Source organism: Zeugodacus cucurbitae, chromosome 4, assembly GCF_028554725.1.
Source record: "Zeugodacus cucurbitae isolate PBARC_wt_2022May chromosome 4, idZeuCucr1.2, whole genome shotgun sequence".
Taxonomy (NCBI): domain Eukaryota; kingdom Metazoa; phylum Arthropoda; class Insecta; order Diptera; family Tephritidae; genus Zeugodacus; species Zeugodacus cucurbitae.
Genome location: NC_071669.1, coordinates 6,426,076 through 6,450,883, shown reverse-complemented (window position 1 = coordinate 6,450,883; position 24,808 = coordinate 6,426,076). Strand labels below are relative to the sequence as shown.

Here is a 24,808-nt window from a genome sequence, read left to right as displayed (position 1 = left end):
ATGTCATAGAAGAGCTGAGTTCCGATGGAAAGAATCCATGACTTGCTCAGACAAACGTGGCCTGAATAGAATAAAAGCCGTACATGCCGGCTATTGAAATTTAAAAGGAAAGACATTAAAAGGAAAGAAAGATTGAGAGTGCTTAAAGGTCGCTGTTTGATTGGAAGACCTTGGGACAGACTGGGGTACCATACAATAACTACTGTAGAAGCTGCCAAGAGCTAGAAGAAGAGACTATTTTACATCTTCCATGCGAATGCAAGGCATTGTACAGGAAAATAATCGCAACACGGCTTTCTTGACGTTATCTTGGAGGTTCAGCACATACGACTTTTTGAGTTGCTCAACCTCATAAAGGGCACATAGTAGTTCGGAGAGGACATTGTAGTGTGAGGGGATTATAGTCCGGGTGATTTACAATGGGCCTCTTAAAGACCTAGGTGGGTTTTTTTACATATACTATACCCACCTACCTACCTATCGCTGACATACGGCGCAATTGCTGCAAAAAGGGCCGCAGCAGTCACTTGGCTGAGTCATATATCTTCTTGAAGATCTCAAGTCTAATAAAATACATCCTTTATTACAAATTTCCTCTGGTTTACAATTGTTTCTTTTAAATTTGGCAAAATGTGAAAGCAGGTGAAAAGTATTAATCCGTAAACAATGAATTTGAGTCTCCAGACTTTTAGTTCTCCATACGCGTGTAACTGCTGGGAGTTACTTATTTTTTCTAATTTTTTCTTTCGATTTAACAACGTTTTCGCAGCGGAGTTAATTGATCAATTAACCGACCTTTGCTCGATTAAAGCGCTGATTTAGATCGATTTACCATACAAAAGAAAAATGTTTTTTTATTACATTTTTGTATACGATTAATACAAATCGAGTCGGAACTGCAATGCAACTCTGCGGGTTGTTGTCCACGCTGTAAATTTGGTTGTGGTTATTGATAAAATAACAATCAATTGATAAAACTAATCAACAATTTTATGAAGAGCAAAAACAAAAATGCTGATCGTTAATCAAGTAGCCGGCTGTACGAGAGGCTAGTACTGGTTTCTCAATTATAATCTTAATGTAGTAATTTTATTTGGCTGTGTGAAAAGCCTATAATACATATCGCTAATCTTCGTATACATCTAAAGCTGATCGAAAAAAAAACAGGAAATTTTCTTGAATATGTTTTTGGAACAAGCCTTGGCATGAAGAGAATCTCGATATAGTTTGTATTTAAGCTGTTTTTGATACAACTTTTTTAACTTCGTACAAAGACAACCTAACTAAATGTTCTCAGCGGTTCGGATCTTTAAACATGATTAGACTAACGAATCATACATATGACAGAAATATACGTATATATCTGTAACTTCATAGCTTTTCGCTGAACTAATAACAATAAAAATTATCACTAGTATAATTATGTAACTAATTTACATGTTGAAATAATTAAAAAATATGATACCAGTTGTTTGGCGGCGGCAGTCAAATCAGTTTATTAGCTACAACAAAAAGAAACACAAGCTTTATATTACTATTTTACATAAAAAATTTTATTTGTTCATTGCTTATAAATCAATCACTTTTTTAGCAAACACATACGAGTACATCAGCTAATTGTTAATTGTTAAGGTAAATATAAAATGTTGTACAAAAAATTGTCAATTACGAGTATATAATAGTAGTTTGACTGTATCAATTCATTGGGATTGTTTTGGTTAAATGCAGCTTCACTTATTAGTTAGTTGATATTGTAAAACATAATAAATTCATTTATAATGACGAGTATTCAGCAATTTTACGCACGATATGCATGCAACTAGATTTTCACATTTGTTCTTGAGATAAGTAGTCATATACGTGTATGTCTGTATGTATTGGTTGTATTTATATAAGTTTGTATGCATTTTCATGAATTGTGTATATTTAAATAATAGTATTTTTTTATTTTTTAGACTTTGTTCATATGCATACAGTAGTGTAGAATTAAGTAGACTCTTACGATTCGATACGTTAACTAAGAAAGCTTTTGGAGATTCCATTGTATTCATAAGGAAAGCAACTACAAAGCAACTAAAGGTAATCTTTGGACAGGCCAATGGCAGTTTTTGCTTAAATTCTAGTAATCATCATCCGCTGTGCAATATGCAGCATGGCTTATGGATCAACAAATGAAATCATTATGTAACGCGTGCCATTTGTCACCTTCAAGCCTTCGTGATAGTGCGTCAAACGTCCTGGATGCATGAACATCCAACCTTTGCGCGTCTTCTCCACCTTACAGTTGTAGCGTAGGAAATTGCAACCGCCGCCCTCATAATCCTCATCCACCCTATTCAATGCGATATTGATCGTGTAGGTGGAGGAGTCATGATGTGGACGTAGTGAAGGCTGCTCATCGGGCCGATAGCGCACAACGAAGTTCATTAGCGAACGTGGTGGCTATAAGTAAATAAATAATAAATATGAATATAAATATAATTATATATTTAAAAAATCTCAAATGCATTACTCACATTATGATAGTAGCCCAGGAAAACTTTCTCCTGCAGTGGACGCACAATATAATCCAGGAAACGCAGCCACAATCCATCTAGGCCCACCTGTTTCATGTGTATGTCACGTGTGGGCACCGCTTCGTAGCCACCCTCTAAACGTTGATCCTTATTGCTGCCATCCGACCATTTGCCATAGTTTTCCATAATCGCCACCATATCATCGCAAAAAGCATCGGTACCGACTTGGAACCAGAAGACATCCGGACATGGTTGTTCAATCGTTGCATTGGGTTCCAGGTATTTAAAATAACTCGGATGTATATACTTTCTCACCCAATCGAATTTATTGCTGAATAGCGTGTAAAAGTCCGGGCGTGCGACAGTGGTGTCGAAATTATCGGCATTCACCAAATGACCAAAGGTATTGTGGTTGGTGACGTACATGAAGACACCCTGTGGGCAATGAGATAAGCATAGAAATAATAATTAGTGAAAAGAAATTTAAGAGAGAGATTTTTTAAGTGTTTAGCGCTTGGAGGTTTTAAGCGACCTTAACCTCAAATATCATGCTAGTTTAAAAATGGCAGAAAAGCATGGAAAATAAGTTCACACAAAGAATATAACAGAAATTAGCAAAGGTTTAGATCGCTAATCCTAATTTATAAACTTCATTGAGTTGAAATTTATTTGTCGAGAAATGGAGAACAACAGAAAGAAGTATATGAGATGCGTTCAAAAAATAACGGGAATTTTCAAATTATATATATATCCGTTCACATTAATGTTGTCGCCGTCAAAATAATTGCCAGTCGATATTATGCACTTGTGTTAGCACTTCCTTCAATCGTCTAAACATTTCTCAAACTCAATTTTTGGGATGGACTTTGGCTCTTTCAGCTATGCTTTTCAAATCGACGACCTAAAGGTTCTCTTTAGTTTTGGAAATAGGAAAAAGACACACGGGCTCATGTCTGACGAATATCGAGGCTGAGGCATTGTTTTTGGCCAAAAATTCACGAACAAGCCACGAAGTGTGTGTCGTTTAACAAAGGAAAATCTGCAAGCTTATAAAAACAAGTCCAAACTTAGTGATTCTACAGACAATGTAAGAAATGAATACAGCTAAAAACTTTATTGTACCACAAGGGTAGATATATCAACAATTCCCGTTATTTTTTGAACACACCACATATACATATTACGTCCATATATACAATAAAATTTACTATAAATAGCTTTCATTACGGACAAAAGGCTAAAGCAATGAACTTATTAAGATAAATATGTACCCAAATGTGCACCTTCCACTGATCACCTTTCGGCGCTGTTCAGTACAGCTGACCGTAAGAAACAGTTTTAATACTTCAGTACAAGTATATACACCGATATTATAATTTTACTTACAGCCTTGCGTAGTGATTCGCACATTGCCATATCGGGGTCATAATCACGATGCTGATACGAGATATGTTTGAATGCACTGCTCTTGATCAGATAAACACTGGACACATACGGGACATTCCACATGCCGCTGAAAACAAAATGAAAAAAAAACGCAAATTAATATACAAATTTCAATAAAAAAAAGAAAGAAGGATAAAGAAATAAAGGCATATAGAACAACAACAGATGATACGATACAACACAATACAATACAATAATAACAAATGATACAAATTATAAAAATAAATTTGTGTGAAGGAACACTATATAGAACGGAGGCATCTGAAGACTTTGAAAAACTGGAAGCTGACGCAAAATACATTGTAGGGTGTATGCGAATGCAGACAATGGTTGAAAACTAACAAAAAAATCAACAAAATTTATGCGCAAAAGTGCAACAAACTAAACAAATTTATAAAGCAACCAATGACACATAGTTTCACCAGCGAACTCATCTTCACCAAACAAACCTAACAATATGCGTTGCGCCAGCCAGGAGGTGAATTACTAAAAAAGTATATATTTTTTGTTGTTGTACAAAAGCAATTTGTTAATTTAGTGTAGGAGAATAAACAAACTGAACCCCTAGAGTAAATGCAGCCACTAAAGCGGTTATTCGCCACTGTGTCAATTGGAAATTGTGTGCGCAAAGCAGAGCACCACACCACACCATTGTAGGTGGCTGTGGCTGTCGTGATAATGAGTTATAGCATTTGTGTGGCATGCAAGGGACGCTAATGACGCGTTTAGTGACAATGTTGTCGATGGCGGCGACGACGAGGTAGTTGATGGCGCACAGTTTGATTGCGAATTTCGCGTGGTCAGTAGTTGCAGAAACATGCCTTTGAGCTAACACAGCTAATGCTGAAGTGATAGACAAATTAGGCAAATATCATTGTTTTTTATGTAAAAAAAAGTGGAGAAGACGAATAAAATAAAATATTAAGTTAAAACAAAACAACAATTATAGCAAATAAAAAGGAAAGCAGAAAAAAAGTACCCATATTAAATTTCAAACGTGCTCTTTTCGGTTTAATTTGGTACTGTTCTTAAATATATTGCTTTAACAAAACAAAAAAAAAAAACATAAAAAAAATTTATCTATTAAAAAAATATTTCAAAATACTAAAATAAAATAAAAAATAGTATAATTAAACCAAAATAATATTAAATAAAATGCGCATTGCATTCGGCAACAGTTTCGGTTACTTTACTTTGCTGCTGGTCAATTGTTTGTTGTTGTGCAGCAGCGAGGCGCAGCGTAAGTGAAATATTATAAATTATTACAATTAAGCCAAAAAGTTAAAAAAAAAAAAAAAAAAATAAAAAAAAATAAAAATAAAAAAAAAAATTAAACAAAAATTAAAATAAAATAAAATAAAAAAATGTAATAAATAAAATTATACTAAAATAGGTATTAAAAAATATTAAACAATTAAACCAAAAAGTTAAAAAAAAATAATTAACAAAGAAATAAAAAAAAATTAAAATAAAATAAAATAAAAAAATTTAATAATTAAAATTATACTAAAATAGGTATTAAAGATATTAAATTTGTTAAACAATTAAACCAAAAAGTTAAAAAATAATAATTAATGAAGAAATAAAAAAAAATTAAAATTAAACAAAAATTAAAATAAAATAAAAAAATTTAATAATTAAAATTATACTAAAATAGGTATTAAAAAATATTAAAATATTAAACAATTAAACCAAAAAGTTAAACAAATAATTAATAAAGAAATAAAAAAAATAAAATTAAACAAAAATTAAAATAAAATAAAATAAAAAATTTAATAATTAAAATTATACTAAAATAGGTATTAAAAAATATTAAAATATTAAACAATTAAACCAAAAAGTTAAAAAAAAATAATTAATAAAGAAATAAAAAAAATTTAAATTAAACAAAAATTAAAATAAAATAAAATAGAAAAATGTAATAAATAAAATTATACTAAAATAGGTATTAAAAAATATTAAACAATTAAACCAAAAAGTTAAAAAAATAATTAATAAAGAAATAAAAAAAAATTAAAATTAAACAAAATTTAAAATAAAATAAAATAAAAAAATTTAATAATTAAAATTATACTAAAATAGGTATTAAAAAATATTAAAATATTAAACAATTAAACCAAAAAGTTAAAAAAATAATTAATAAAGAAATAAAAAAAATTAAAATTAAACAAAAATTAAACAAAAATTAAAATAAAATAAAATAAAATAAATTAATAATTAAAATTATACTAAAATAGGTATTAAAAAATATTAAAATAATAATAATAAAAAATTAAAACTAAATAGTAAACAAAGTTTTTAAAAATTAAACGAAGAAACTTGTATTTACACTATTTAAAAAAAATACGAAATATTTTAATATATAAAAAATTTATATGATATTTTATAATATGAAAAAAAAATATAATAAAAGTTAATAAATAATATGTTTCTTCTAGTGTTTTTAAAAGCCTATAATTTGCAATACTGCTCCAAAATTTGTTTTTATAATAATAAACTATGAAAACTTAAACTGAAAATTAAATTATAACTTAAAAAAATTAAGTATTAACAAATTTTGTATGTATTGCAATAAAAAAAATAGTTACGTAATTTATTACTATAAACAAATATAGAATACCAAGTATAAAAAAAATCAAAAGATAAATGATAAATATTTTTTTAATTCAGATTAAATTATAAAAAAATTATATATATTTATAAAAAAAAATAGTTCTAAATTTAAAACTTTTAAAACATTTGATTATATTAAATTTCTTTAAATTTTACATAAATTAATTTTTCATTATAACTGTTTTCTTTTTCTCCCAACTAGGCACCGTCGGCGCACGCGGCGTATTACGTAGAAACTATACGGGCAAAAAGCCAGTTGTCATACAACATCGCTCACAGGATGCCGTCAATTATTATGATCATGAAAATGTAAATACAAGTGCTTGATAGTTTTTTACCTTGATGAACATTAAACTAAATTTATTTTTTTTTATTTTTTAGGGCGCCAAAATCATAAAATCATCACATTTCGAATTGGATTACACGCTGGGAAGAAAAATCACATTTTTCTGCATGGCGCAGGGTGGGTAAAGTAGGAATAATTTATTAATATGATTAAACATGATTACTATACTAAAATTAAAATGATTTACTATACCAAAATTTGAAAAAATCATTAAAATTTTTTAATGTTTATAAACTCCCTGTAGGTAATCCACGCCCCACAATCACTTGGTTTAAAGATGGCGCCGAATTGTATCAGCATCGATTTTTTCAGGTAAATTGAAGAGAAAGACCTTTCCTATACATAGTAAGTCAAGTAGCCTTTTATGAATCTAATGAATCATTATTTTTCCATAATTTTTGAAATACAATTGAACTTCCCTAACTCGAATCGCCATAATCCTCAAACAAAACTTCCGAGCTAGAAAGACTTCGAGTTATGGAAGGTAATTTGTATGAAATTTGACTTCTATTGTCAATTCAAAAGTTCGACTTATGGCAGTGGAACTGTATATATTATGTATGGTTCCATATTATTCAATATCAGTCATCTACCAGTATACCAATTAAAATGTTCTTTTGTTTTTATTTATTTTCCAGGTCCATGAATCGCACATTGATGCAGATATAATAAAATCGAAAATGGAAATCGATCCGACCACACAAATGGATGCAGGTATAAATATGAATATTTAAAAATATATTAATAATTTTTAACCATATTATTTTGTGAAATTCACAGGCTACTACGAATGTCAAGCGGACAATATTTACGCCATCGATAGACGTGGATTTCGCACCGATTACGTTATGATTAATTTTTAGTAAATTATACTTCTAAAATACAAACTTTTGTGTAAAACGAATTTTTCTAGAAAATGTATACGATATAAATATATATGGATAACCTACAATAATAAAAACAAAAACAAATAAATAAATAATTACTAACAGACAATTTTCATATATAAAAAATGGCATTGTATATTAGAACAAATAAGTTTTGATTGAAACTAAAGCAGTTTGCGTCAAATTATTTGCGTTGCAGTCTAATACAAGTATGTACCATGAGCGAGTCCTCTAAAACCCTTACATTCTAGTATACTTAAAATACATGATGGGAACCAACCTAGCAAAATAACATTCGGCGACAAATTGTCTCAATTATTTAATTCACACAATTTTTGGTTTAACAAACTATTTGTTTATGCTGTCTACTGCCTCGTAGACAATTGGGTGTAAATGAACAAATTGTAAAAGAGTTAAATTGATTCTGTGTGGCGTAGCGAATGGTAGTGGAACATTTCAGGTTATTTTTGAAAAAAAAAATAAAAAAAATTAAAATAATTAATTTTATTTATGACTTGGATTTCAATTTCCATTTTTTAGGATTTTTTTTTATCATTTATTAAAAAATATTTTTCGAAAATTTTCAATTTAAAAAAATCACTTGTTTTTTACTTCGTAGCCATATTACAGACATATTGAAATTGCTAAAGCAAGTTCAAAAATCATTCAAAAATCATATTATGTTAAAGTTAAAAAAAAAAAATTTAATAAAGTGCCCTAACGCCTATAACAAGGCAACGAATTGGTTTTGAATATTGAAATCGATAAAATATTAAGTTTAACATTTCAAAACTATATTATATACAAATATATTTATATATATTTTTCATAGAATTTTGTATTGAAGAAAACATCTTTAAAGTGTCCTAACGCCTATAAATAGGCAACAAATTGGTTTTAATTTACAAAATTTTTTAAGTTTCACATTTCAAAATGATATTATCTATATATATTATACACATATATATCTTTTAGTATAATGTATATTGAAATTTAATCAAAAAATATATATTTAAAGTGTCCTAACGCCTATAAGTAGGCAACAATTTACGGTCAAAATTATCAAAAAGGAAAAAATGTTAGTTTATAATTACAAAACGCCTAAAAATATGTGACTAAACTCGAATGTAGTTCAATATTTTCCTTGAAACTATTTTTAGTAACCTTAAAAGTGACATTACTAAGTATAACAGTAACGCACTGTGGCACAAAAAATATCAAATCAAATGTTCACCATGACCTAAAACTGGTCAGATGCGGAAGGGTGTCACATACGAGTACATGCGCGTCATTTAGTTAGTCTACTCATTTATATATTGTCTGCAAAACTTATGCGCATTTGTATATTCATATAGACTACGCTGCGAATATTCCCATTAATGGTTAAGTGCCAAAGTAGTTGAGAGTGAAATTTCCATGATATGTAGGTGCAAAGGTACAACACAAAAAGTACGATTGGCCCCCGGCATAAAGTGTAGCTTTCAATTTTCAAATTTAACTCGTCACATGCTGCGACTAACGGTGCCTTGCATTATAGTAGGTCCAATAAACACAAACACACACAATTTAAGCGAATAAACTGCTTGTGATTGCAGATTCACAAAACAGCCACTGTTTAGTCGTATTTATCCGGTCGTAGTGTACAGCAAACAATAAGGCGGCAGCGATCGTAACGGGCGAGCGTATAGCGCGTTAAAGTGTTAACACACTCGAGCCGAAATCGAAACGTAACCGAGCCATAAATTGAAATAAATTATAATACAATTTTGTTTTTGAAAAAGTCAGTAGTTTGTGATTTAAGTAATATTTCAAAAACTAATTCCTATAAAATCATGAATGTAAGAGTGCTCTTAATTTGCTTTGGTGTGCTTATATTAAGCTCTCAAGTGTGTGATGGCCGTCGTGGACGTGGACGAGGACGCACTAAATCCAGAGTATGTGTTCTAGTATTGAAAATTTTGATTTATTAATTAAAAGAAGTGTTTCAAATTTGCAGGTACAAATAGGTTTACCCATAACAGGCAAATATCGTGATCCAGAGTCGGATCAGTATTACAACAACAATAATGTGAGTGTAAAAATGTAATTAAATAGTTAATTGAGTGCACTTTCGAAGTTTCGAACTCGACTAATTTGGCTTAAAATCATGTTGAACAAGTAAAAAATTGTTTTAAATAAAAAACATTAAATTAAACAAAATTAAATAAAAAATATATTTTTAATAAAAAAAAAATAAAAAAATATTTTTAATTAAAAAAATTTAAATATTTTTAATTTAACAAACAAATATTTTTAATTAAAAAATTAAAAAAAAAATATTTAAAAAAAATTCAATTGAAAAAAAATATTTTTAATTTTTTTAGACATTCAAACTACTTTCCAACGCTTTGTTATACACCATATGACACTCTCTATAACCAATCTCTACTAAAATTTCTTTTTTGCCTGCATTTACAGGGCGCTAAAATTTTGCAAGCCTCCCACTTCGATTATGAATACGTTTTGGGGCATAAAATCGCTTTTCTTTGTGTGGCCAAAGGTAATCCACGTCCACACATAACCTGGTACAAAGATGGTACAGAAATTTTTCAACATCTCTACATGCATGTGAGTATGCTAAGCATAATTAATTTATTTTATTTTTTATTAATTTTAATTTAATTCAATTTAATTAATTCAATTTAATTAATAATTAATTTATTTTATTTTTTATTAATTTTAATTTAATTCAATTTAATTTAATTTAATTGAATTTAATTTAATTTAATTTAATTTAATTTATTATATTTTTTTTCGACAGGTACATGAGTGGCGCATTGGCGACGATAGAGTTAAATCGAAAATCGAAATTGATCCCGCCACACAAATGGATGCCGGTCTTTATGAATGCACTGCTGATAATATGTACTCAATTGATCGGCGTAGTTTCAAGACAGATTTCTCGATTGCTTTCGATTAATTTTTATAAAATACTAACATAACTTTTTCATACTAAAAATTACTTTAGCAGTCTTACAAATATAATTTAGTGTTAAAATAAAATACTTTTTGTTTTAACTCACGTAAATGAGATCTTCACAATGTCCACATAATCGTGCGAGCGCGCATAATAGCCGCCATCGGAAAGTGCACCCCAGAAATTGCTCCATAATTCATCGTATTTGCTCACCACAGGCGCAACAAATTGTCTGACATGAAAAATATTTGCAAAATTCAATGTTTGTGTTATAAAATAAAAAAAATGTATTTAATTAAATAATATACCTATTCATTATTAACAATTCGCGCAGCAATTGTGGATCATCTACTTGCACAGCGGCGTCCACAAAGAATATATAATCGCTCTGCTTTTGCTTGGCTTGTTGGCTGTGTGTGGAAGAGAAGCGTATTATGTAATTATTAAAGTAAAAAATAAAAGAATTATTAAAAAATAAATTTAAAAAATTATAAAAAAAATTAAAAATTTATGGAAAAAAAATTTAATAATTTAAATAAAAAATAAATATTTAAAAAATTATTAAAAATATAAATTTAAAAATTTTATTTAATTTAAAATTTTAAAATTTAAAAAAAAATATTAATAAAAATAAATTTAAAAAATTATAAAAAAAATAAAAAATTATAAAAAAAAATAAAAAATTATGAAAATAAAAAATTTTGAAATTATTAAAAAAAATAAATATTTAAAAAAAATATTAAAAATATAAATTTAAAAATTTAATTTAATTTTACATTTTAAAAATTAAAAAAATATTAACAAAAATAAATTTAAAAAATTATTCAATTTAAAAAAAAAAAGAAATTTAAAAAATTATAAAAAAAAAATTAAAAACTTATGAAAAAAAATTCAATTTTTAAAAAAAGAAATATTTAAAAAATTATTAAAAAAGTAAATTTAAAAGTTTTTATTATTAAAAAAAATATATTAAAGTACTTTTCACTTTTTCTTAACAAAAAAAAATGGACTAAAAGGCTTTCTAAAAATCAAAAAAAAATTTAATACGGTGATTAATAAAATATGTAACTGTAATAAATTAATTTCTGACTTACAGCGCCAATTCACGACCACGCTGCTCACTCAGCTCATCGCTGGAAAGCACAATTTTCGCGCTGCGATACTCCTTCTCAACGCGCTTAAGGAAGGCTAAAGCCATGTCATCATGGAATTTTTGCTGTAATTAAAATTACAATAACAAAAATATATTTTTTAAATAATATCAAAGCAGACTTACATTACTGTAAATATATAGATGCAAATTCTCCTTGGGATAGTTGAGATTTTCGATTTTCTGCAGGAACATACCGAAGAAAGGCACTGTTTGTGTAACGATGAGCGCTACTGACACAACGGGCAGATTTTTTTCCTGTGAATCAACGAAAAAAATAAAATAAATTATACAAATATTTTCACACATTTTAGCCAATGACTTACTTGCAACTCCAAACGATCCTCCTGGCATATCAAACACTGACCGTTAAAAGTTTTCGCCAAATAATTTGCAAATGCATTCAACTCTATTTTACTCGGCCCATTGCCATGTATAATGCTCGGTTCTGTCATGAAGTTGATATTCTGCAATATGCCCTCATTCGAATCCAAGTCCACATTCAGCTTGACATCTTCGCGTGCGCCATTCAAATTCTGGAACAAACGCGATTGTGTGTCCAACTGTATGTGCAATTGCTTGCGTTTATCTGTGTCGAGGAAGATTTTCGTATAATAACGTTGATCATCGTCGTCATCTTTGATATCCTCAGCGCTTAAAATGCTATAGATCTCCGGCGCATAGCCGATGAAGGCGCCTGAGTTGAGGTAAGGTGAGGAGTTGGCCTCTGATACCGGTGGATATGCCTTCGCCAATTTTACATCGGGCCAACAGAATTTCTCCGCAGAGAACAGCACACGCGCGCCAAATTCTTTGAATTTACGATAGATCTCATTAAGGCCGCTGGTGAAGACGACATCGTAGCTTTGAAGAAAATAAATAAAAAACAGTTAATAGAGCTTTATTATTGAATTGTTATTTGTTATAAATACCTGTCGGTGAACAAAATAATTGTATTCTTCTCATCTTTGAAGGGCTTAACGGCCTCGCGCAGCAAACGTATCTTATAGCCGCCACCCAAACCATTCATATCGCCACCTTTCCACTCCTCATCCATACCAAGCGTATTCACCTGCAGATAATGTAAACAGAAACTGTTTAGTTTTTCTTAATATAGCTATACCTATGTAGGTGTGTCTAGTTCTCAATAAAAATATATATTTGCGAAGCTCATTGACCTCTTCTTTTATATGACTGAACAGCTGTTCGTTAAACAAATAAAATTTTATAACGCTGCATTGATTGCTTTGGCTAATTGTTTTGCTAATGGAGTTTCAAAGTTGTGCATCAAGCTGAGTTTTTATTAATTCGTGTGTGTTTACTTTAAGCTTAGTTTTTTAATCGATCAAATTTACATTTATGAGTCTTCTTTGGTATTAATCTTTTATTTTAAGAATTTTTATAATTTTTGTCATCAATCTGCCATCATAAAGAAAGAAGTTAAACAATAAAGATTTTTATTGTTATTGAAAATCATCATTTCAATTCCAGACACAGTATAAGACATACGAGGGTTACCTCAAAAGTTTTAGTGTTCGAAGAAGCTACTTAAAAATGCAAATTAAATCTTTAAAGAAAGGAATAAAGCTATACTAAATTACGACTTGTTTCCAATAGGGTTCTACATAACCGGAACGTACCTGGATTTTTTAGCTAAGCAAAAAGCAATATGAACTGGTAAAAAAAGATTTATCCAGAAACATAAATATGACATTTCTGAAACCAAAGATTGTACAATTATCAGTGTGGCTTTAGTCCTGAAAAATCCACAATTGACCAGATATTCACCATGGGACAACACCAACATCGAGAAGACCCGAGGATCGACCACACCACCTTTTCTATGGAACAACAACCGCGCCGTTAGTTCTGCTTTTCCCACAGTCTGGATAAGGAAGCAAACCGAATGAGTCTGGAGATGAATGAGGGCAAGACGAAATATCTCCTGTCATCAAAAAAGCAATTAGCGCACTCGCGTTTTGGCTCCCACGACACTGCTGACAGTCATAACTTTGGAGTCGTAGATAATTTCGTCTACCTGGGAACCAACTTCAACAACACCAACAATGTCAGCCTCGAACTCCAATGCCGGATCACTCTTGCCAACAGGTACTACTTTTGACTGAGTTGTCATTCCCGTCCGGATTTATGATGCAGAAGCGTGGACGATGTCAACATCCGATGAGACGCCACTAGGAGTTTTCGAGAGGAAATATTTGCGCAAGATTTATGGTCCTCTGAACATTGACAACGGTGAATACCGCAGACGATGAGCTGTACGACGAGCTTATACGACGACATAGACATAGTTCAGCGCACAAAACAACAGTGGCTACGCTGACTAAATTATGTTGGCCGCATGGACGAAAGCATTCCAGCTTTGAAAGAGTTCGATGCAGTACTTGCCGGTGAAAGCAGAGGAAGAGTAAGACCTCCACTCCTGGAAAGACCTGGTGGAGAGCGACCTGTTTGCATTTGGGATTTCCCGAATTGCGAGGGCAAGACAGCGAGAAAGAGAAAAATGGTGCGCTATTATCGATTCGGCTATAATCAGGCTTAGATCAAAAAAAGTTTGGACATTAGATGCTTAAATATTTAAAATGTACCGTTCAATGCATTTAAACCTTAAATCAGCTGTTCTGCTGACGTCACTTTAGCGCATTTTCAAAGTATATTTTCAATCGAAAGTTTCTCACAGCTGTTTTTTAGGTCATCGTACCTTGATGTCAAACGAAATCACTAAACAATTTTATTAGTGATGATGACTTGACAGAGATTTGACGTATAAATATAGATAATTTATGCATTCATCACTGACGATGTGGTGAAATTAGCATGATTAGACAAAAATGCCAAAAAATTTCCGAAACGATGATCTTTAATGCATCTTGCAAAAGTGATAATATATAACGTTGTGGGGATAATAGAGTTATGAATATTATTAGACTGAAAATATAACATTAGAAGCTCCACTTAAACACGCGAGGTGTTCTTCCTCTTCATATATAGTTAAATGTATATAGTTAAGTAAATATATATTTGTGTTAATAACCAAATAAAATTTCAAAACAAATGGTGTCAGATGACCCAAATGTCGCAACTGATGTGCTCAAAAATATTTGACTTATCAGCAAGTTTTATTTAAAACACAACTCATACTTAAATCTTGACAATTGTCACTTTGCCTGCACAAAATAAATGGATTTAATTATTATTTGTCTCAAGTTGCAGCATGTTCATATACATATATAGAGTACATATATATTCAAACGCGTACATTTATATGTAGAAACATAGAAACAGAAATTTCCATAAAAATCATTAATATGAAACTTTTACGAAACTGATAAGCGCAAGCCGGCAAAGCTGAGTGAGCTTGTGAACCGGTAGTGGCTTATCTAACAACAGAAACTGCTTGACAAATGAGTTGCTCCGTTAATGCTGGCGTTGCAAGTAGTACATAAGTACGTGTATATTAACAGCTAAGCACTTCTGTTTTGTTTTTGTTCACGAAAAGATATTAGTGCCGGTGGAATCAAACTATTAAGCAAACTATATTCTTACTGGAAATCAAGCGCAGCTTAATGAAATAAGATACGTTTACGAAATTGAGGTTTATTGTAGTAATGAATTATTTTATTGTCGATAGGGTCAAGCAATTTCATTATCAGACTAAATAATATAGTTACCGGGTCACAGCGGGAATCGCTGGGAACTGCAGAGCGGATGAGCTCACAAGAAAGAGCCCCCTTCGATCTATTTCACCTTGCTGGGAACGAACCGAGGCTCGGTTGTTCTCTTGTGATCTAGCGCTAGATTACTGGACCTCTCGCGAGCTCGGTGAACTCTGGTTAACAATCAGAACCTGCTCGGTTACAAGATTCGTTTAGCACAAAGTGGAACGCAAGACATCGGCTGAGCTACTTGCACTTAAAAAGGTTCCACTTCTCGCGATAAGGCTAGGAATCCTGCCAAACTGCCACTGTTGTATGAGACGTTAGCAAGACTGTTGTTGAAACATCTCAATAGCTATGTCTTTAACGAACTTGCTTGTTTGTGTCTTCGGGGGTCTTCTTTGCGATCTATGGTTGGTAGGTGGTTGATTGAAAAAGGAGGCAAAGTGAGCTGTCGGCAAGCGGTCGCACTTAGGCTGTTCATAGGACCATTGTGATCCCGATCCATACTCAGGATTCCTTTCCCATTACAATGCACCAGCGCCTTTAGCTGTCGAAGTGGGAAGTAAAAAGGAAGTACAAAAACAAAAAACTGGAAAATTCACTGAGGACGCAAACTGTAATAGCTATAAGGATGCAGGCGAGGTGGAAATATCAATTCATTTCCTCTTTCAGTGTCCAGCGTTAGCAAGACGGAGGTTGAAACAACTCGATAGCTATATCTTTAGCGAACTTGCCGGAATGGATATTAGCAACCGCATAAAATTAATAGGCTCAAAGCGCTGCGACGATACATAGGGGTCTTATTTGCGTACCATGATTGGTTGGTTGAAAAGAGAGGCAAAGTGAGCCCGACCGCAAGCGGCCGCACTTAGGTCTTCATTAGGCCCATTGTGCTCCCGATCTATACACAGACTCTTTTGGCATCACAATGGACCGGTGCTTTTAGTGGCATCCATTGTGAAATTTGTAGCGAGAGTCAAAACCTAACCTAATCTAGTAACTTAGGCAAGTTAACTTGTGATGTTTGTGATGTGATGTGCTGTTATATCATATTAAGGATCGATAGGTCATAGAAAAGAGGTGGGGTTATCAAAATTAACCCAAGATATTTTGTATGTCTATATACTATCGGAAATAAAAAAGGAAGTACAAAAACAAAATCACAAAAGTTCATTGAATCGCTTAAGGAAATATAAACCAGAGATATTGGTTGGACTACGTGACCGTAAACATTTATGGACTAGTTAATTAAAACCATATAAACAATACATACAAACAACTGTATATATGTATGTATATAGGAACTGTACGAGAATATGTAGACTCTATATTATAGAGATTTCATCAAATTATTAGAATGCGCCAGAAAATCAGTTGGCGATTGAAGGAGCCGCACAGTAAGCTGCACAAGAACATGTGCGCTGTTATATACATATTTATATATTTATTATATACATATGTATATATGTAAAACAAACACATGTTCCAGATGTGCTTCAGTGCGCCGGATGCTGTGATGACCGATTCATCAGCACATGCAGTGCATACAAACGAAATCATACATGAGACCTATGTATATTATCTACATGAGAGTATGTTAGTACATATGTATGTATGAAAAAGCCTATGTGCGCTCGGAAAGCGACCCAGTTCTGTTTGCACAAACACACACAAAAATTTAAAAGATAATTTTTTTTATTATTTCATTATTATTATTATTGTTTTTATTTTTCAGCATCTTTTCTTTCCTTTATTGAACAACCGGCAAATGATCTATGCGCTCGATTAAACCATAAATTATTTCCAACTGAAAAGCGTGTTCAAGTAATTAGCAAACGGAATAAAACGTTAGTACATTAAACTAAAATAGATGCGATAGAATCACAACAGCGCGCCTATTAAACAACCAACAAAAATGGATATCTATAATATTTGAGAATATGTCCAGTTCTATAAGATTGCCGCGCCGCCGAAAAAAAAAAACAAAAAAAAAATCTGTGAAGCCCAACCAAGCCTGATAACCGATAATTAACACGATATATGCAAATGGTTTGACGCATAAAACTTGTTAATTAGCATTTGAACTATCAAACAGCAGTCGAACAGACCAGTCGCACCCCAAGTCGTCGTCATCACACATACATACATATGTATGTACAAGGCGCGTACAGTTGAAAACTATATAATATTAATTTCAGCGAATTTCAGTGTCAAGCGACGATTGATTCAATATATTTAGTTGTTTGTTTTGACCGCTTTTTGCGTTGATGCTTGGCTGATAGCATGAAACCGAAGACAGGTCTTAAGGGAAACATGTTTTATTGTTGTTTTTGCAACAACCGCCGGCTAGTGGCCACTGGACCACATGACGGTTGACTGCCCAGCCCATACTGTCCCATAGCGTAAGATTGTCGTGGCAAAAAAAAAAAAAATAGCAATACACATGCGAACTGTTTTCGGATAGATCTAAAATAAAAAATCATATACATTTGTAGATTATATTGATTTGTAAATGAAAATGAAAATGTTAAAAATTTTATGTAAATAAATTCAGCATGTGGCTGTTATAGGTGAAAAAGCCGAACAAATGAGTTAATCAAACAAAGCTAAATTAATTTTATGGTTGAATGAAACACAAATTAGTAGTAAAATTTGAAATTTTCGACATTTTTTATGATTAATAATTAATGTGTATCTATACATCGATTCGATGAAATTTAGTTTGGCACTTAATTTTTACAAGAAATACTCTTCTTTAAAGAAAATAAGACCAGATGTTTAAAACAACACTTCGTTTTTCATTTCGTCGATTTGATGAAATTTCATATCATATGAATATTCAACGATTTAATGAAAGTTTTAAAAACTACTACAAAGTTGTATTTACGGAAGAAGAAATTAGAGTTTTCCAAAAAAAAAAAATTGAATAATAATGAATACATCGATTCGACGAAATTTATTTATACGCTAAATTTTTACCAGATTACTTTTCTTTGTATAGAAATAGAATAGATAAAATAGAATTTTATAGAAATATTATAGAAAACAACATATTCTTTAGAATATCAAACATAATCATCTGTTTAATGAAATTTTTTCTTCTTAATAGTGTACAATATCGTATAATATAAATCATTCATCGATTTAATGAAATGTTTTCAACTACTGGATATACATAGGTTTTTATGCACGAAAAAATTATAAATAATTAAATAATAAATAATAATAATGAACAAATACATCGCTTCGAAGATTTTTTTTCGAAAAGTATTTATGCTGCAATTATTTCTATATATGAAAGTACATAGATTTAAAGAAATTTCTTTTTAATATAACACATTCATCGATTTAATGAAAGGTTTACAAACTACTTTAAATAGGTATTTACGCACGAATAAATTAAAATTCTTCAAAAAATTTGTTAATAATAAACAATAGTAATGAATACATCGATTCGATGAAATTTTTTTCGAACTGAATTCATGCTGGAATAACTTCTACTTAGGGAAATATCATATCAAATACAAGAAACAAGACATATTCAATAAAAATATCGTTGATATGAAAGTTCATCGATTTAAAGAAATTTCTTTGTAGTATAATATATTCATCGATTCGATGAAAATACAAACTACTCCAAATAGGTATTTACGCACGAATAAATTACAATTTTCTGAAAAATGCGTTAATAATAAATAATAATATTGAATACATCGATTCGACGAAATTTTTTTCGATCAGTATTTATGGTGCAATTACTTTTTCTTGGTGAAATAACATAAAAATTCTAAAAAGCAACACAAATTCGTTTAAAATATCGTACATACGAATATTCATCGTTTAAATAAAATTCTTTATACTACATATTTCAAATGTAATATTGTTTCCTGAAATACTTGAATTTCCAAGAATATATGAAAAAAATTAATTTTCTTTTTAAATTACAAATAAAAAGTAAAAAAAAAATACCAAAAATTCTGTATTCATCGATTGGATGAAATCTCTGAACAACAGTCTAAATTATTATAAATTAATAACATTTTTAGCTTAGAATCAAAATTTAAAATAAAAATATAGGGTGTTTATGAAGATATTTATACCCATTAAAGAAAATATATAAGAACTTGATTATTTTTTTAATAAAAAACTAAAAATAAATTTAACTATTTGTCAATATATTTTCTGAAAATCAAAACAACCAATAAAACCATATGGCTGTGATGACTTGTTATACGTTTTATGTATATATTATTTCCAGCATATCAATCGCTTCACTTTCATACATACATTCATCTAAAGGGTGATTTTTTAAGAGCTTGATAACTTTTTAAAAAAAAAAAACGCATAAAATTTGCAAAATCTCATCGGTTCTTTATTTGAAACGTTAGATTGGTTCATGACATTTACTTTTTGAAGATAATTTCATTTAAATGTTGACCGCGGCTGCGTCTTAGGTGGTCCATTCGGAAAGTCCAATTTTGGGCAACTTTTTCGAGCATTTCGGCCGGAATAGCCCGAATTTCTTCGGAAATGTTGTCTTCCAAAGCTGGAATAGTTGCTGGCTTATTTCTGTAGACTTTAGACTTGACGTAGCCCCACAAAAAATAGTCTAAAGGCGTTAAATCGCATGATCTTGGTGGCCAACTTACGGGTCCATTTCTTGAGATGAATTGTTCTCCGAAGTTTTCCCTCAAAATGGCCATAGAATCGCGAGCTGTGTGGCATGTAGCGCCATCTTGTTGAAACCACATGTCAACCAAGTTCAGTTCTTCCATTTTTGGCAACAAAAAGTTTGTTAGCATCGAACGATAGCGATCGCCATTCACCGTAACGTTGCGTCCAACAGCATCTTTGAAAAAATACGGTCCAATGATTCCACCAGCGTACAAACCACACCAAACAGTGCATTTTTCGGGATGCATGGGCAGTTCTTGAACGGCTTCTGGTTGCTCTTCACCCCAAATGCGGCAATTTTGCTTATTTACGTAGCCATTCAACCAGAAATGAGCCTCATCGCTGAACAAAATTTGTCGATAAAAAAGCGGATTTCACATTTCGAACCGAACACTGATTTTGGTAATAAAATTCAATGATTTGCAAGCGTTGCTCGTTAGTAAGTCTATTCATGATGAAATGTCAAAGCATACTGAGCATCTTTCTCTTTGACACCATGTCTGAAATCCCACGTGATCTGTCAAATACTAATGCATGAAAATCCTAACCTCAAAAAAATCACCCGTTACATACGAGTATTCCTGTTTCCATGTCCGGCAGCAGCTCGCTGATAAAAATCAATAAGCTAATGCTACCGCAACTGTCATTTATATAATCTCACAACTATAATTTGCGTACAATATTTTCTCACCAAAGTGCCATAAAGCCATCGACTTATCTAATCTAATGTATATCTGAGCAGTGCACCAATCCACTTAGTGCACTAATTCTAAATGGTAATCGACTAATGTCTTCATTTAAATTTTTAATTACTATTTGTTTTGCTATTAAAAATCACTGCATTTAGCGCTAGGATTTTTTCGCAAAAAATACAACAACAAAAAACGGCAAACAACAAAAAAGACGTTGAAAAACTTGTTATAGCCATTAAGATTGAAACGGTTTTTGGTACAAATTAGCTTTTAAGAGTCACAGTCGTGTAGATCGGTATATAATATACATTTATTTTTATATATTTTCGCTTTTTCATTATTCTATTTTTTTTTTTTTTTTGATTTCGCAATGTTTTGATGATAGCACTGAGATAACTATCGTTACCGATGTTTGCTGTCAAATAAACTATTGTAGTCATAAATTTGAAATGTTAAATGCATAAATAGTAAAATAATAGCTGGAAAACAGGCTGTTCTTTATGCAATGCAGGATTGTTGTTTTAGTTCTAGCGCAAACCGGTTGTTAACTATATTTAAAACACTTTCGATGCCATCGATCGATGTTCCAGTTTTTTCGATGTTAGATAGCTAATGTAATTCATATTTGTTTATTATGTAAGAACTAGTTGTATAAAATTGTATAGCTTTTTATTAAAAAAAAATTATAATCTTTTATTAATTCATTTTTTTGATTAATTCAGAATTTTTAGATTTTTTTAATTCATATTTTTGGACTGAGTTTTTATTTTTTATTAATTCATATTTCTCGACATAATTTATATTTTTTATTAATTCATATTCTTATTATATTTTTTCTTAATTTTTATTAATTCATATTTTATATAATGATTTTTATTAAATCAAATTTTATCATATTTTTATTAATTCAGAATTTTTATTTTTTATTAATTCATATTTTTCGAAAAAATTGTTAATTTTTTTTATTTTATATTTTTATGAAATTTCTTAATTCTTATTATTTCAAATTTTGATCATAATTTTTATTTTTTTTATATAAAATTAATTTTTTTCGACATAAATTTTATTTTTTATCTTGTTTTTAGTGTTCTCCACTCACCTCAATGTCATAGACACGCTTTGCTGAACGCAAGTACCGCAAATATCCATCGGTGCGTTCTGTCGCCACGGTAAATACTTTGATGTGTTTCGCTGAAAAACAGAAAAATAATAAAAAAAAAAAAAACATAAATAAGTAATATTAGCCGGGTTCTACTGAGTAATGCACAAAGGCTTGTCAGCGCTGTACATTTAGACATTTTGTAGATATTTTATTACACTTCTGCTTCAAGGCGATGCAGACAATATAAATGTTAACTGTATTTTTTACAGTTAGAAAGCTTGTACATTAAAATGAAATGAAATGTTCTTGAAACGAATGAATATGCATATTCATATTTTTTTAATTGTAAATAAATTTGTTAAATAATTTATTTGAAATTTACAGCAATTTGAATTCATTGCAGAAGGAGGTAACGATGGACTGTTGTGTATGTAAAAGAAAATCAGAGGTGCTCTAAAGTATAAATAACAGTAGTATAAGAAATAGTGAATATAAACTTTTTCGAAACGATCCTGCAACTAGCAAAGGTAAGTTTCATATTCAAAAGTTTTCTCAGGTTTGAAAGAAGCTGTAATGGATTTTCGGTAGTCCTAACAAAAATATAAAAAAAAATAGGAGAGAAGCATGACAAATTACATTTAGATCTTCCCTAAAACAAAAATGATAATGTACTTCCGTTTCCGGTTAATGAAGTGCAACAATTGGTTTACTCGAATGCATATGACTAAAATCAAAACTATATCTTTAGTACATTTAAAATATTACTGTAAAAAAAGAATATTAAAAATAAGTAAATTAAATAAGTTAGAAAAAATATTCGAACAAAAACGTTTAAAATAAATATATGAGTTTAAAAATTTTTTCGAATAAAAAAAACAAAAAAAAAAATCAATCGAAATTTTAGCAAATATATTTTGTTGAGTGTGTACAGCACAATTTTGTCTTTATTGATGCCAATTAAAATGTGTCGCTCATATTCATTGTGTGTTTAGGTTTGCGAAAATAGCGCAAGAGATTTTTACTGGAACTTATGCGCAAATTTAGGCACATATGAATGTATGTTTGTATATGAAAATAATGCTTTTGTAAAGCAAATGTGTGAAGCACAGTCAGGCTATATAAATAATATAAATCATAATTTTTAATACATATGTATGCATATACTAATACATTATATAGAAGATTTTATTACGGTAACCAAAACACATCAAACCGGACCGTTTAATTCTACTCTTACTATTATGTTTGTGATTGTGATTAAAAGTTTTACAAAAAATTTGTATAACAAAGGCTATCTATACTTTAATATAATGAATATATACATAGTGGACTCTTTCGCTGAGACGTAAGAACTACTCTATCTTGACGGCTTCCAGAAAATTCAATGAAAGATTTAATATATGTATGTATATATCAATACATACTATTATATGTACATATATAAAGAATATAATTTTAAAATATGTATTTGACAAATAATTTTGAATTAGAAATATGGAAAAGTAATCACTAATACAACTTACTTTACAATTTTAATATATGTAACTTAAAGAAGAATATCACTTCAGGTGTTGAGCAATTTTTAATAAAGAATTAAAAAAAATAAAATAAATTTATTTATAATAGAGCATATCACACTGTATACAATATATGTACTAGCTATTATATAAATTTATAAAATTAGTATTACAAATTGTTGATTTTTCTCACTAAATGCCGGCATGAATGCTCACAAGAATGTAAAGTTTGTTTTTAAATGAGAAAATATCCAAGAAAGAGATCAACTAACCGCAAAATATATACATATGTACATATATACTCAAACATGTAGTTAGAAAAAGCGTTCCAGTTGCAAAGATAAACAAAAAAGCAATGTGCAGCACATAGATACATGCATATGAGATTGTAACAATAATAAAAAGCTAAATAAAATACAAGCAGAGCTAATATCTACTATATATGTACACAAATAAGGCTTTTGAACAGTAACACCAATGAACAGGATGCATTATATTTGTTGAGCGCTTGCATTACTGCATAAGCAATCAAAGACTGATTGTGCTGGTGGAAATACTGCATACACAGCATAGTCAATGCAACGGATTCAATGTGTAAGGGGGAAAAGGAATTAGAATAGAAATGGCAAAGTGATCTCATTCCAAATTGTGTAGAATTTATGATTATACTTGTACGCTTCATATATTCACATACGAGTATCTGCCATATTTCTAGCTAAAATATTGAAATACAAGATCACATATGTATAAATGCATTACTCACCTCCTTCCTCGATTGCCGCTTCATTGCTCGCATCCGTTGTCGCAGCATTTGTTGACGCCCAAGTGCAACAGGACCAGAGTCCAAGCCACAAAAGTAACGTTTGGTTAAACACCACTTGTTTTAATAACTGCATATTTCTGTGTAAATGTTAACACTATGTATATTTCAATTACTTTTCACACTTTGAAACACATTCGGATTTACTAATATTAACAGTGCACACTTAATGATTAACATGTACTATTGTACAGAGCGATGGGATATACTTCAACAGCACGACCAACACACTCGAGCACTTCTTTACGTCTGCTACGACAAGCAGCAACAAGCTCACTTTAAGACGATCAGCGACACAAGTTGTACGCACAAAAATCAACAGCGCTAGCTAAATTTTAACGAAATCAACTAAACAAATGAGCGCAAAAATCCAATGGGGAGCTCCTCTCCGCTGCAAATTGAATGCTCCAAC

General features: G+C 30.5%; 3 protein-coding genes across 3 annotated transcripts; 2 read left to right on the top strand and 1 right to left on the bottom strand.

The window, feature by feature from the left end:
• Positions 1 to 1,525: 1,525 nt before the first annotated feature.
• Positions 1,526 to 24,800, bottom strand: LOC105221659 (procollagen-lysine,2-oxoglutarate 5-dioxygenase). The gene is made up of 11 exons (XM_011198797.3): positions 24,340 to 24,800; positions 22,057 to 22,148; positions 12,847 to 12,986; positions 12,241 to 12,778; positions 12,041 to 12,172; positions 11,859 to 11,980; positions 11,073 to 11,174; positions 10,871 to 10,996; positions 3,903 to 4,029; positions 2,517 to 2,951; positions 1,526 to 2,442 (listed from the first exon to the last, which is right to left on the bottom strand). The coding sequence occupies exons 1-11, from the start codon at positions 24,470 to 24,472 to the stop codon at positions 2,158 to 2,160; spliced, it is 2,232 nt and encodes a 743-aa protein (XP_011197099.1). The 5' UTR covers positions 24,473 to 24,800; the 3' UTR covers positions 1,526 to 2,157.
• Positions 4,988 to 7,929, top strand: LOC105221640 (immunoglobulin domain-containing protein oig-4). Its single transcript, XM_011198774.3, has 6 exons — positions 4,988 to 5,202; positions 6,778 to 6,884; positions 6,957 to 7,038; positions 7,166 to 7,233; positions 7,560 to 7,635; positions 7,702 to 7,929. The coding sequence occupies exons 1-6, from the start codon at positions 5,118 to 5,120 to the stop codon at positions 7,782 to 7,784; spliced, it is 501 nt and encodes a 166-aa protein (XP_011197076.2). The 5' UTR covers positions 4,988 to 5,117; the 3' UTR covers positions 7,785 to 7,929.
• On the top strand, positions 9,376 to 11,067 carry LOC105221649 (immunoglobulin domain-containing protein oig-4). Its single transcript, XM_011198786.3, has 4 exons — positions 9,376 to 9,742; positions 9,805 to 9,876; positions 10,266 to 10,415; positions 10,609 to 11,067. The coding sequence occupies exons 1-4, from the start codon at positions 9,641 to 9,643 to the stop codon at positions 10,765 to 10,767; spliced, it is 483 nt and encodes a 160-aa protein (XP_011197088.1). The 5' UTR covers positions 9,376 to 9,640; the 3' UTR covers positions 10,768 to 11,067.
• Positions 24,801 to 24,808: the final 8 nt, after the last annotated feature.